Here is a 13,402-nt window from a genome sequence, read left to right as displayed (position 1 = left end):
ATGATGATGATGATGATGATGATGATGATGATGATGATGATGATGATGATACAGTATTGCCCAGAATCACATAGTTAGAAAGTGGAGGAGCCAGAACCAGGGTTTAAACTTAGGGGAGGAAGGTTAATGGAATGGAATGAACACTGGAGTAATGGAATGAATCAGGAGACCTGGATTTAAATCTTGGCTCTGGCTTCAAGACTCAGCAAAAATCCCACCTTCTGCATGAGGTCTTTTCTGGCCCTCCAACCCTCACCCACCGTTAGTGCCTCTGAGATTACTTCCCATTTACACTGTAGACATCTTGTGTGTACACTTTTTTGCATGTTGTCTTCTCTATTAGAGTGTAAGCTCTTTGAGGTCAGGGACCACATTTTTGCCTTTCTTTGTATTCTCAGTGTTTGCACACAGTAAGTGCTTAATAATTACATGTTGTAGTCACCACTTATTACCTATTTGACCTTTGTCAAGTTCATTTAATTTTTCCAGACCTCTGTTTCTTCATCTATGAGATTAGAGGGTCAAATTAGAAAAATAACTCTTTGTATTTATATGGCATTCACTCAAAGTTCTGCAAAGCACTCGGCATATAATAACTCCTCGTATTTTCACAATGACCCAGTAAGGTAAGTGCTATGATTATTATCATCCCAATTTTACAGATGGGGAAATTGAGGCTGAGAGAGGTTAAGAAACTTTCCCAGGGCCATACAGCTAGTAAGTGTCTCAAGCCAGATTCACAGGTACACCTTTCTGATTCAGAGCATAGTGATCTTTCCACTGCTCTACATGGCCTGCCTTTCCAAATATCTAAGGTTCCTTCTCTCTATAACTCCATGATACTGTGAACTCTAGGTTCAGTGATTTTCCTGCAACTGCATCTCACTGTTGATTGATTGACCAAAACATACAGAAATTTAAATTCCAGTCCATACCCCTGTCTCCAAGCTGTGATTCTGACCTGATTTCTCCTTCTGTAAGAGGTTTAAGGGAAGGGAAATAGCTGATAAAGTCTACATGCCCTTCATCATTTGCTCCTGGCACAGGGGTGTTCTTCAGAAAAAAAGCAGAGAGGCTTCCAGGGCAGAGGCCACACAGACACACATTCCTGTCCAGCCTGGATTTTCTGACCTGGAACACAGAAGCTCAAATGTCTCATTTTTCTCCCTGAATGCAGTCCAGCCAGACTGAGAGGAACTAAAGGATTGGAGGTAACGATCTGTATAATTTAGGCACAGAAAGGCTGCTTTGGCAGAGTGGCTTCTACATTACCAGTCCTTACAAAGACCCAGTGCACAAAACATATGGTGAAATTAGAGGGGTACCAAAGAGACCCTAAAATCTCCCTAACAGGCCTGCCACAGTGGCTGACAATTTGCCATTAGAATCAGGATTAAAAGAATCCATTTAGCATTGTAATGCAAATATGTTATCCACTCATGGACATTAAGAAGACTATCAGAGCAGAGCCTGGGGGAATTAGCAACCAATCAATCATCAAGCATTTATTAAGCACTTACTATGTGCTAGGCACTCTTCCAAGTGCTGGGATTGGAAGAAAAAAAAAAAACAAAAACAGCCTCTGCCCTTTCTGGGTATTGAGGGAAAAGGTGTAAGGTAGTAGTGGAAAGTTGGTCTCAGTCTAATTCAGAGGACAATGGCTCTGAGTACTGGGTGAAGTTCTAGGAATGAATGAATGAAGCATTATTAATCACTTACCATGTGCAAAGCACCGTGCTAAGCACTGAGGACACAAATAGTAAAATAAAGATAGTCCCTGCTCTAGGAATAATCCAAAGTAGGAGAAATAAAACACAGGACAAGGAAGAAAGGATGGAGAATGGGACAAAAACCCCTGATTTTGCCCCCATCACAATTTTGCCCTTGTTCAGCTTGATCTTTGTATTGTCAATTCTTTGCAGGTTTTCCCCAACTTATTTTGTCATGGAATTGATTATTCAACAGACATTTATTAAGTGCTTAATATGTATATACCAAGTATTAAGATTTTTATTGGAGACACAGAGACAAAATAGTTCCTGCCCTCAAGAAGTTTATATTCTAAATGGGGAAAAGGCACGTGCCTATACAAGCACACACACACACACACACACACACACACACACACACACAAGACAAATAGAAATTAAATACACTGAACACTTTGGTGCTTGAAATGTCTTGGCAGCATTATCAATAGTGGTCACCACCATGGTCTGAAAGAATGGAATACCACAAGAAATAAAGAGGAAACAGTGAAATTTGGGAATAAAATAAAGAAAATTAAGCCTAATTCCAGATTATGAAAATTTCTTTATGTAACATAGTAGTCAATATTTATGTAATGCTTTAAGATTTGCCAAGCGTATTTTCATTTAGTCTCATGACCTTGTGAAGTGAATGCTACTTTCTTTATTTTGCATCTGAAAAAACTGAGGCAGGATTCAAACCTAGATCCCTCCTAACTCCAAGTCCACTACTCTGCCCGTTGCACCATCTTGTCTTGGTAGGAGGCAAAATAGAGTGACTTTGCAGCAAGAGTACATGGCCCTGTGATACTATAACCCTGAAGGTTTATGTCTTAGCTCAGACCATAGCAGACAAAATTCCTGAATTTACAAGGGTCAGTCAGTCAGTCAATAAACACTTATTGAGTGCCTACTATATGTCAGCCACTATCCTAAGATACAAAGAAGAGTCTATCACTCCATATTTCCTGGTAGTCAATTCTGACATTCTCAGGACATCTAATTTCTTAGACAGGCTCACTTATCTGGAAGACTTTTCCTTTATTTATAAGATAGGGAAGATAGGGTTAAGCAATGGTTTGTATGAAAAAGATCTGAGGGGGTTAATGAACCAAATGCTCAATATGAATCCATAGTGTGATATGGCAGCCAAGCTGACCTTAATATAAGCATAATGATCAGAATGAAAGAGGTGATGGCCCTTTAGTCCTCTGTCCTTGTAAAACCACATTTTGAGAGTAAGGACAGGCTGAGATCCATGGCACTCTATGGGAGCTCATGGACTAGAGTTGCAGGTGATAGGTAGGGAACACTCGAGAAAACATTTCATTTCAATGAGATCCAATCCCATTGGAGTATTGCTGAACTGAAGGGGAGTATCCAGATGTGGGTTAATGGCTAGGCAAGGGACCTGGAAGCCATGACATAACAAGGGGCATTTGAAAAAACTATGTCTGTTTCAACCTGGATAAGAGGAGACAGAGGGGATACTATTGCTCCCTGTAGGTATTTGAAGGGCTGTCAAGTTCACATTATCCTTGCTCTACTTGGCTCCAGAGGACAGAATTTGGAGAGATGGGTGAAGTACTCTCCCTACTCCAATTTAACCTCCATGGAATTGCCAAAGGGATTTCCTAAAGTGCAGGCCTAACTATGTCACTCTTTTAATCAATAAATCTCAACAGTTCCCTATTATGTCTAGAATAAAATATGAACTCCTCTGTGGAGCATTTAAAATTCTACATGACTCAGTCTCAACTTACTTTTACAAGATTATTATACATTACTCCCCTTCATACACTTTATTGCCCAGGCAAAGTGGTATTCTTGTTGTCCCCCCACCCCACCCCACCCCTTGTCATTCCATCTCCCATCCCTGAGTTCCTTTCGATCTACATAAATGTTGCTTTCCCCAATAGAATGTAAGCTCCTTAGGGTCAAAGGTTAGAAGATTGTTGTACTTTTGTCTTTGTGGCTTCTTTTGCCTTTCTTGGCATCCCCAGTACTTATCCTAGTGCCTGGAAAATAAGAGCCACTAAATAAATGCTTGCTGAATTATAGATTATATTAAATGCTTAATAAATCCTTAATTGATTGAAATTGCAGAGAGTCAGAGTTTGCATCTATGTAAGTCAAATCTTCTTAACAATTAGAGCTATTCAAGAGTAAAATGATCTGCCTTGGAAAGTAGTGAGTTCCTCATCACTACATACATCTGGCATGCATGACCACTATTTGGGATATAGAGGCTTCAAGCAATGGGTCAAACTAGATGACCCCTAGGTCTCTTCCAATTCAATGATTTTAAGAATTTCAGCTATTCAACTCTTTCACTTCTGAAACTCTAGCCCCACCATTATACAACCCTTTTCTTAATCTATTCCTTGTTCCCTAGCACTTCTTGCACTCACTGTTGTAGCCAGAGACTACTTTTATGTGCAATAGCACCAGCCTCCTATCTTTTCTCTTCTTTCCTCATCCTTTGGGAAAAAAAAGCCTTCTCTCTTCCTGGCCTAGGATAATTATCCCTATATTCTCAAGGATAACCTATTCACAATTCCTGTATCACCAGGGGTTGGTAGAACAGACTGGACAATGCATCTGTGGAGCTCATTCAGTCCCTCACTTTACTAATATTACAAACAAGGGACTAGAGCTTTGGAAAGATTCTGTCCTTATGGAGCAAATGCTCAAATACCTTCCCTTTATAACAATGCTTCTGTTTGGCAAACAAAAGAATCACTGGAGCTCCTGGAGGAGGAGGAAGGGGAAGCTCTCTCTGTCCCACAGGCACCTTAGCTCTGACATGGAGTCGGGGGGGAGGAGAGCAAGAAGGAAGGAAGGATTGCATTTTCTCCAAGGGAGTTGGCCTGGCTTCTTCCTTCCCATTCCCGGAGTTAATTTAGGCCACCTAAGAGTGCATAATTTGGATGAATGACACATTCTCATCCATCTCCCGCTGTAGCAGTTAGATGATAAACCAAATACATTTGGAAAAAACTCATAAAATTGATAGCCTAGAAATGGATAAACCAGCATTGGAAGGGGCTGCAAAGTTTAATGAGGAAAGAGATGGGGAGAGGTGTGGGAGTATGCTGGAAGAGAACCAAGAGAGATATGGAGGAAAATCATAGAATGTCAGAGCTAGAAAGGTCCTCAATAGCTATTGAGAGCAAGCCCTACCTGAAAAGAGATCCTTTTGAAAGCAATCCCAGCAAAATGGTCACACTGCCTCCATTTGATTATGTCCACTGGTAGGGAACTCACTTTTTCATTAGCAGTCCATTCTCATTTTGGACAACTCTCATTGTGGGAAAAATTTTCGCTTCTGCCACTTAAGCAATCAGAGACCATGAAATCTCATAAAGTGGTGCAAAGGAAAGAGGGATAGATTTAAAGGCAAAAGATTTGGGTTTGCTACCATAGGTCTACTAGCTCACTGGACCTGGAGTCAGGAAGACCTGAGTTCAAATCCAGATTCAGACACTTACAAGCTGTTGTTCTAGGCAAGTTACTTACCTCCATTATCTTCAATTTCTTCATCTGTTAAATGGGAATCATAATGGTACCTGCCTCCCAAGGTTGTCATGATAAAAGGATATAATATTTATAAGGCACTTAGCAAACCTTAGAACACTATTTAAATTCTATTTATTATTATTACTCTACTACCAATATTATTGTTGTTGTTGATGATGGTGTTGTTACTAGCTATATGACCTTGGTCAAGTCATTTAGCATATATGCACTTCAGTTTCATCATCTGTTAAATGAAAGGTTTATATTAGCTGACCTCTAAGTTCATTTCCAGCTCTAAATCTATGATGTTGTGAATTCAGTTTCAGAAAGAGCTTGAAAGGCCAACTTGTCCAATCCACATGTGAGCAGAGATCTTCTCTCTTTGAGAATCTTTGAATACCTTCAGTCACAGGGAGCTTACTACCTCCTTGAATAGTTCATTACACTTGTGGCTATCTTAATTAACCAGTTTCTCTGAGTGTATGAATAAATGTGTAACAGAAAAAGTTAATAATAGGCTAATGTTAATGATTTTAGCAGCCAACTCACAGACCTAAGCACAATGTGCAGGTCTTTGAATTCAGCAGCCCTACTCTGTTGAGAAACTAAGAGGGCAAAACTAAAGAACCCCGCAGGAGCCTGCACTGAATATTCCCAGTTCATTTGGTTATCCTGAGTTTTTCTGGTTCTCAGTCTACCTGCTGCTCTTGGGACTGTATCTCTTACAGTGCCTATAACCGTGTACTGAACACTTAAATAAATGTCACCCAACTCTACTGGTAGACTCAGCACTTCTGGAGCCCTACATCTCCTTTTTCTATTGATCCAGTGACTCTATTTTCTAACTCTCTGCATTTTGACCCCCAGCTTTCCCACAGTGGCTCTAATTCTACCCTCTATGGCTAAGAATAACAAGTCACATTTTTTTTTTTGAGAAACAGCATGGTTATGTGTCTCCATGGCCAAACCATGGATTCAGAAAGACCTGGATTCAATCTTGCATCTGATGCGTACTGGCTACGTGACCATGGTAAGTCACTTTCTGAGTTCCCCAGATAATTCTTTAAGGTTATAAAGTACAGACAAGATGCTAAAATGATTCTGTAGATTCCATACTGGAAGTTGGTGAAATCACAGAGCTGGACCAAAAAAAAAATCATTCTTCTACAGAAATAGCCCTTCTAATATTTGAAGGGAGCTACTACTTCTCTCCTAAGTTTTCCCTTCTCCAAGTTAAACACTTCCAGTTCCTCGACCAATCTTCATCATCCTTGTCCCTTCCTTCTGGGCAAATTCCAGTTTATCAATATCCTTCCTAAAATATGGTCCCTAAAACTGAATACAATACTGTAGGTCTGTAGGTGTGGTCTAACCATGGCAAAGGACAATTGGGTGATCACCTCCTTCTGGTTACTTTGCATTTTTAAAGGCAGCTTATAACATCAATGGTAAGGACATTTCCCATTTGATTTGGAAGTAGCCAATATGAAGGACTCCCATCTTTACCATATCTACAGGAGGTAGAGGCCCATGACTTTCCAGTGCCAGACCAGATGCCTTTTTCTGACAGAGGAGTGATGCCCAGCATCCTAGGTATCCCTTCTAAATCAGGATTTGGATATTCTTCAGAGAAAGATCCAAAATCATCCAAAGAAAATGTGACCTTTTCTCCATTTGGTGAAGCATTCCAAGTTGGCTATAGGTTGGCAGGACTGCTGTCTCTGTCTCTCTCAGTTTCCATCATTTTCTCTGTCTCTCTCCCCTCTCTCCTATCATCTCAGTCTCCCCTCAAGTTTATCCCTTTTACTTGACTCCACCATGTCCCTAAAAAAAAACCACCCTCATCAGAAAACTCATCACCCTTCCATATTATAGCAGCTTTGGAAATGACATCTTATCAGTACCCTCCATATACTGTGGCCATCTCATTGGAGCAATGGAGTGAGGAGTAAAGCATTCCTTCCAAGGCTGGCATTTTAAAAGGGCTGTCAACCCTGCCCTTCCACATACACACATATTTATATATGTATGTGTGTGTATATATATATATATATATACACACACACACACACACACACATATATACACATGTACACATATACATAGCTTACAAATATCAACCATACATGTAACATATATGGGTAACATATTACCCATATATAATAAATGTTATGTGTGTGCTGTGATATGTACTATACATGTGCAATGTTATTAATCATGTTTCCATTATTTATGGGATATATGTTAGATGTGTTGTATGTGTGTTATATGTGTTGTATAAATGTCACAAATGCTATGTATGCCATGTGTTATATATGGTATATATATATTATATATTTCTTATATATCACACACATACATGTGTGTATATAGATACATTGGTACTCACACCTCATCATTATACTCAGCATATTCTCTGTTTTGATTTCTGTCTCTGTTTATCTCTGTGCCTCCTTTTCTCTCTCTCTCTCTATATATATATCTTTCTCTCTCTCTCTCTCTCTCTCTTTCTCTCTCTCTCTCTCTCTCTCTGTCTCTCTTTGATACTCGGTCTTCCTTTCTCTCCTAGGCTGAAAATGCAGCCTCTCTTGGGTCTGATTCTATTACTGAATGGCATGAAAACTTTGACCAACTCCATTTCTATCCTAGGCCAGTTTGCCCCTCCTTAAGCAGCCTGGTAGCCCCCAGGTCCTGGGAGTTCACTGTATTCTGCCAGACTTACTGTAGGCACCCAGTCAGCTTTAACCCTACTGAAGCTCAGAATTCCCAAACTCAAATAATCTGACAGCTTCAGCCTCTCCAGCATCAGGGATTATAGACATGGGCCACCATATCCAATGTTGCTGTTTCTTTGAAGGAATGTCCTTGAGTTGGACTCTGGAGGCTCTGTATCATTATCCACTACCTGATGGTTGGCTCTGGCTTTCTCTGGAGTTGGCCCATGCCTATTCAGAGTGGCTGAAGTCTTGGCTTCTCTCTGGGCCCATAGGGAGCACCAGGTTATGGGGATTGCAAATACAGGTTAAGAGCAAAAGGATTAAAATATAATGGAGTTATTCAAGTAGTACATGATAGATTTGCAGTTTTATGTATAATCATCTTTTTTTAATTCTACTATGTTATGGAAATGCTTGTGTTATTTCACGAATTAAAAATTAAATTAAATTAAAAAAAGAAATAATGGGTAATGTATTTAGAGAGGTATAGTAGGTTTGATATAGATGTAGATACATAGAGCTTGACAAAGGTTCATCTGGCTTGGGGGTCAGTGAGCTTTGTCTCTGAGAGCCTTCATATAATGGCTGCTGGTCCCCAAAGTGGTGCTCCACTAGGCAGCCTTTCCTTGCAAAGGCTCTCCTTTGACAATGAATACTTGTGTCTACACTCCCAGTTCCTTGGCTGGCATTTCTCTTATCACTTCTCCCTTCTGTACCAACTACCCCACCTCTGAAGGGACCTAGGTGAACAGCAATGGGCTCCTCCAGGCTCCATAATCCCAAACACTGCTCATAATCTCTAGGTGACAGACAACCTAAGGCAGTCAGGTCTGAGAAGAAAGCTGAAAAATGGACATGCCTGGAGAGACCCACAGGACAAAAGCAGAAACACTTGGATGCCAATAGAAGGCATTGAAATGCACTGTACTAATGTGGGTGTTTGGTAAAAGGCAAGTCTGCATTGGGCTATATCCAAGGGTAGTGAATTACCAATACCCACCCACTCCCAAAACAGAACTCCAGGTAATATATAGTTCTATGATATCATCATATTGAGCTTTATGTGGCCAAAATCATAGGATTTCCACCTGGAGGGGAAATTAGAGATAACCTAGTCCAATGCTCTTATTTTGCGCAGGAAGAAACTAAGACCCAGAAAAAGAAAGTCACTTGACCAAGGTCACACAGGTGTTAAGTAGCAGAATCAGAATCCCAAGCTACATCTTCTGAAGCCATCACAATTGCTTTTTCCATGATATTCTCTATCTCTCATGCTGATCCCCACTAAGAAGCAAGAAATTCAACAGAGTTCCAATTCATAAGCATTTGTTAAGAGCCTGTTATGTGATGGGTACTGTCCTAGGCACTGGGGATACAAATAAATGAGTGAAAATAATCCTAAGTTTCAAAGAGCTTTCATTCTATTGGATGCCTATATCCTACTCAGTGCACGTCACATGAACAACATAATCTCAAATGGGAATCAACAGTCAGAAAGGGTTATATAAGAAGAGTTAGCTTTCTGGAGGATGGGACAGGAATCATTTGGCCACTACAGCTGAGTCAGTCAGTCAATAAGCATTTATTAAGTGCCTACTATGTGCCAGACACTGTGTTAAATTCCAGGAATATACAGAAAAACTATCTATCTCCACCCTCAAGGAACTCCCATTTGAATGGGGACATTAACATGAATATAATATTGAACATACAAGACATATATAGTGTGAATGAAGATAATCTCAGAGAGAAGGCACTGACAATGGGAGGGACCAGGTTGCTAGTTAATAACAACTATCATTTATATAGCTCTTTGAAGTATGCAAGGGTCAGGTAGGTAGTGCAGCAAATAGTGTGTCAGACCTGAAGTCAGGAAGACTCATCTTCCAGAGTTCAAATCTGACCTCAGAGACTTACTACCTGTGTGACCCTGGGCAAGTCACTTAACCTTGTTTGACTCAGTTTCCTCATCTGTAAAATGAGCTAGAGAAAGAAATGGCAAACCATTCCAGTATCTTTGCTAAGAAAACCCAAATGGAGTTATGAAGAGTCAGACATGACTGAAAAAGACTAAACAATGACAAAAATAAGCACGCAAACACGTTTACCCATATTATCTCATTTGATCCTCACAATACCCTTTGTGGTAGATGCCACTGTTATCCTCATTTTACAGATGAGGAAACTGAGTTTAAGAGAGATTTAGTGACTTGCCCAGAGTCATAAAGGTAGAAAATGTCTCAGATAGGATTTAAACCCAGGTTTGCTTGACCCCAGATCCAATACTCTATTCACTAAGCCACATTGCCTCTGAGCTACTGTGAGAGCTCTTCATACAACAGATCATTAGAAGTCTGGGCTTCTAAAGAAGTCATTTTTTGACAGAAGCTGAGTTCAGGTTGATGGGTTTTGTAACAAGAGTTGTTTCAAGTGAGAACTCTTGGTTCTAATGGTGCTTCAGTTTTACTCCAGAATAGGTCTCCCCCAAAGTGGGTATCTGGCCTGGGATGTTCAATCTCACTGCACTTGGTATACTTCTCCAGGGGAACACCCTTACCATCCATGCTCACCTCTCTTGAAACAGGCCAGTTGGCATTTTGCAATTAAAGGATCATCCTTATTTCTACCATCTCCTTCCACCACCGTGAGTGATCTCCTCTAGAAAATAGAGGATGCTGCATTTGGGAAGGAGAGGGGTGTGTGTGTGTGTGTGTGTGTGTGTGTGTGTGTGTGTGTGTGTGTGTGTGTGTGTGTGTATCCTCCACCACTATCTTCTGATGCTTACATATGGGGAGAAAACATTTACATGGGCAGGTATATACAGAATACATACCAGGTGATTTTGGAGGGTGGAGGGCACTAGCAGAATTAGGAAAGGCCTCAGGCACAAGTTGGCACTTGAGCTAAGTCTTGAAGGAAATTAAAGATTTGAAGAGGCAAATGTGAGAAGAAAGGGCTTTACAAGAATGGGACAAAGACAGTACAAAGACATGACAAGGTGGGATGGAACATCATATGCAAGGAACACTGAGAAGGCCAGTTTGAATGGACCTCAGTACATGTGGGGGATACTGGGCACACAGTAGGTGCTTAATAAATGCTTCTTGGATTCATTCTTCTGTTTGAAGCTATAGATGACCTTGGGCTATCAAAGACGATGCCTACCAGTGCATAAATTCAAGCAAGTTGAACAAATCTGGAAAAAAACTTCAAGTACAGGACTAGAAATAGTCTTGATATGTCTGGTGTGTGAGGATGAGTGTAATTAAGGGCAAAAAGGCTCGTCACCAGGTTGGCTGCAGGATGATTCCACAACAGCAATGGACAAAGACCATTAACTAAGATACAGCTATTCACGTTGGTAGAAGGAGGATGCTCACAAAATTATAGACCAACTGAACATTGATGTGTGCATACATATCTTTATGTCTCTATGTATTCACATCAGTCGAATATGTAGATGAGTATATACATATGTGTGTGTGCATGTGTGTATTTATGCATAGATACTTCAAGTATTATGTATAGATACACACATATATATGATACACACACACACACACACACACACACACACACACTTCTACATCCCAATTAATCTTCCCAAGTGCCCAATTCATAAATCCCATTTGCCGAGTCTTTCTGAGCAAGCAGAAAGTATTTAGGAACTCCATGACACCAGAAAAATGAAAAGAAGGTGTCTTTTACGAGCCCCCTCCAAACCCATTCTTTGTTTATTACATCATAAACCTTTCACCCAAGTGGTTCATCACTGTGCAGAGTACAGACAGTATCCCAGTAGCACCAATTTTTTTTATGCAAAGGCCGGTACCTTGTTCGAAGATTCCCTTGCTCTGGTACTCCATCAAACACGGACAATACATCAAAGTCCTCTTCCAGTGCAAAGGAGTGGAACACAAGCTGTATCCTGTTCTGTTCCTCGGCTGTGATGATCCATGTGCAGTTGGCATAGTTGGGATAACCATACGGGAATCCAGGGCTCTCGACTGTTCCATTGGGGCCTTGTAAATTGAATGTGCAATTCTGGCCTGGGAAAGGTGGGGGAAGACATGGTTAGGTGAATAGAAGTGATCTGGTATAGTTTTGGGCTTGGAGTTGGAAGATTTGCATTCAAATTCTGTTTCTGGTATTTACCAGCCCTGTGATTCTAGGCAAGTCATTTAACTTCTCTCAGTCTCAAGCAACATACCAGGATTTATCTGTTAAATTTCTGAAAATTTAAAATACAGCATGTCTAGGGGGCATAGGTAGTGAATTCTATTACCAACGAATACATACCCATCAGGAGCAATGCAGTAGAGGTCATTAAAGAGCTGTATGACTGAAAAAGGAGATGGGCTGGTCACATAGCCAAGGTAAGAGGCATCAAATGGACAGTCCATGTTCCAAACTGGTAATCACAAAAAATCAAGTGGTCTAGAGAAATGCTTTAGTAAACCTGTTTCATCCCTTCCCCCCACAGAAAAGTTATGAGGGCATGGGTGAGAGTCTTTGGGATGAGAAAACACAGATTGGTTGACATTGCTTTACTGAGAAGAATTCCTACATCAGTGAGATCAAAGATCCTTTGAAATCTTGAATTATAACAAATTCCTGACACCACTTTATTTTCTAGAGACAATCTCTCTCTTTTCCTGCATTTGTTGTAGAAAGAAATCCCAGATGACTGGACACCTGTGTTCATGAACTACAGTAATTGAGCTTTTCTCTATAAACCAAACACTGGTGTGTATATACAGAGAATGAGGTCTCCTCGGTGCTAAAGGGGGAGGTAAAGATGAAGAAGGCAGTCTTTGTTCTCAAGGAGCTTATAGTCTAGTGATGACATGTACAAAAATAATACAAAATAGTTATTTTAAGAGAAGTATTAATTACCTCCTGTACACAAAAAGGTTCAACATCAAAAATGGATAAGGTTTTGTTCAATGAAATGGCATTAATGAAGATATATTAACATCTATCATCTACTAGGATATTACTGCATCCTAAGAGCCACGGAACCTTTCCACCTAACTTTCAGTTTAAACCTGTCTCCTTCTATCAGAATGTGAGCATTTAGGGTTAATGTGAGCATTAGGCTTCTCCAGAAGGAGAGTGGAGTCTGTCTTATTTTTCTGTTTCTATCTCTAGCACTTAGCACCATGCTTTCCACATATTAAGTTCTTAATAAATACTTACTCATTCAGTCAAATTATAAAAGAGAAGCCTACACAAGGGGCAGGGAGATCTGAGGAGGGTGAGATAACTTCTGTCTTAGAATATCAGATGAGATAGTAATTGCTTCCAGTTGAGGAGTCAAGGAAGGGTTTATAAAGGAGATGGTATTTGACTCAAATTTTGGAGGATGGACAGGATTCAGTAGGCTTAGACAAGGGAAGGGGATTCCTGGCAGATGAG

At 40.3% G+C, this 13,402-nt stretch overlaps 1 protein-coding gene across 1 annotated transcript in view; it reads right to left on the bottom strand.

The window, feature by feature from the left end:
• Positions 1-12,387, bottom strand: part of CSMD2 (CUB and Sushi multiple domains 2) — a 914,813-nt gene extending 902,426 nt beyond the window's left edge. The window contains exons 1-2 of the mRNA XM_027864466.1: positions 12,270-12,387; positions 11,817-12,033 (exon numbers count right to left, since the gene is read on the bottom strand). Of these exons, the coding sequence (XP_027720267.1) occupies positions 11,817-12,033; positions 12,270-12,387 (335 nt within the window). The remainder of the gene's footprint in view (positions 1-11,816; positions 12,034-12,269) is intronic.
• Between the last annotated feature and the right edge of the window lie 1,015 nt (positions 12,388-13,402).

The sequence above is a fragment of the Vombatus ursinus genome, unplaced genomic scaffold (assembly GCF_900497805.2).
Source record: "Vombatus ursinus unplaced genomic scaffold, bare-nosed wombat genome assembly UNPS02014775.1, whole genome shotgun sequence".
Taxonomy (NCBI): Eukaryota; Metazoa; Chordata; class Mammalia; order Diprotodontia; family Vombatidae; genus Vombatus; species Vombatus ursinus.
Note: the sequence above shows the minus strand (reverse complement) of the source record. Positions and strands in the feature narration are given on the sequence as shown.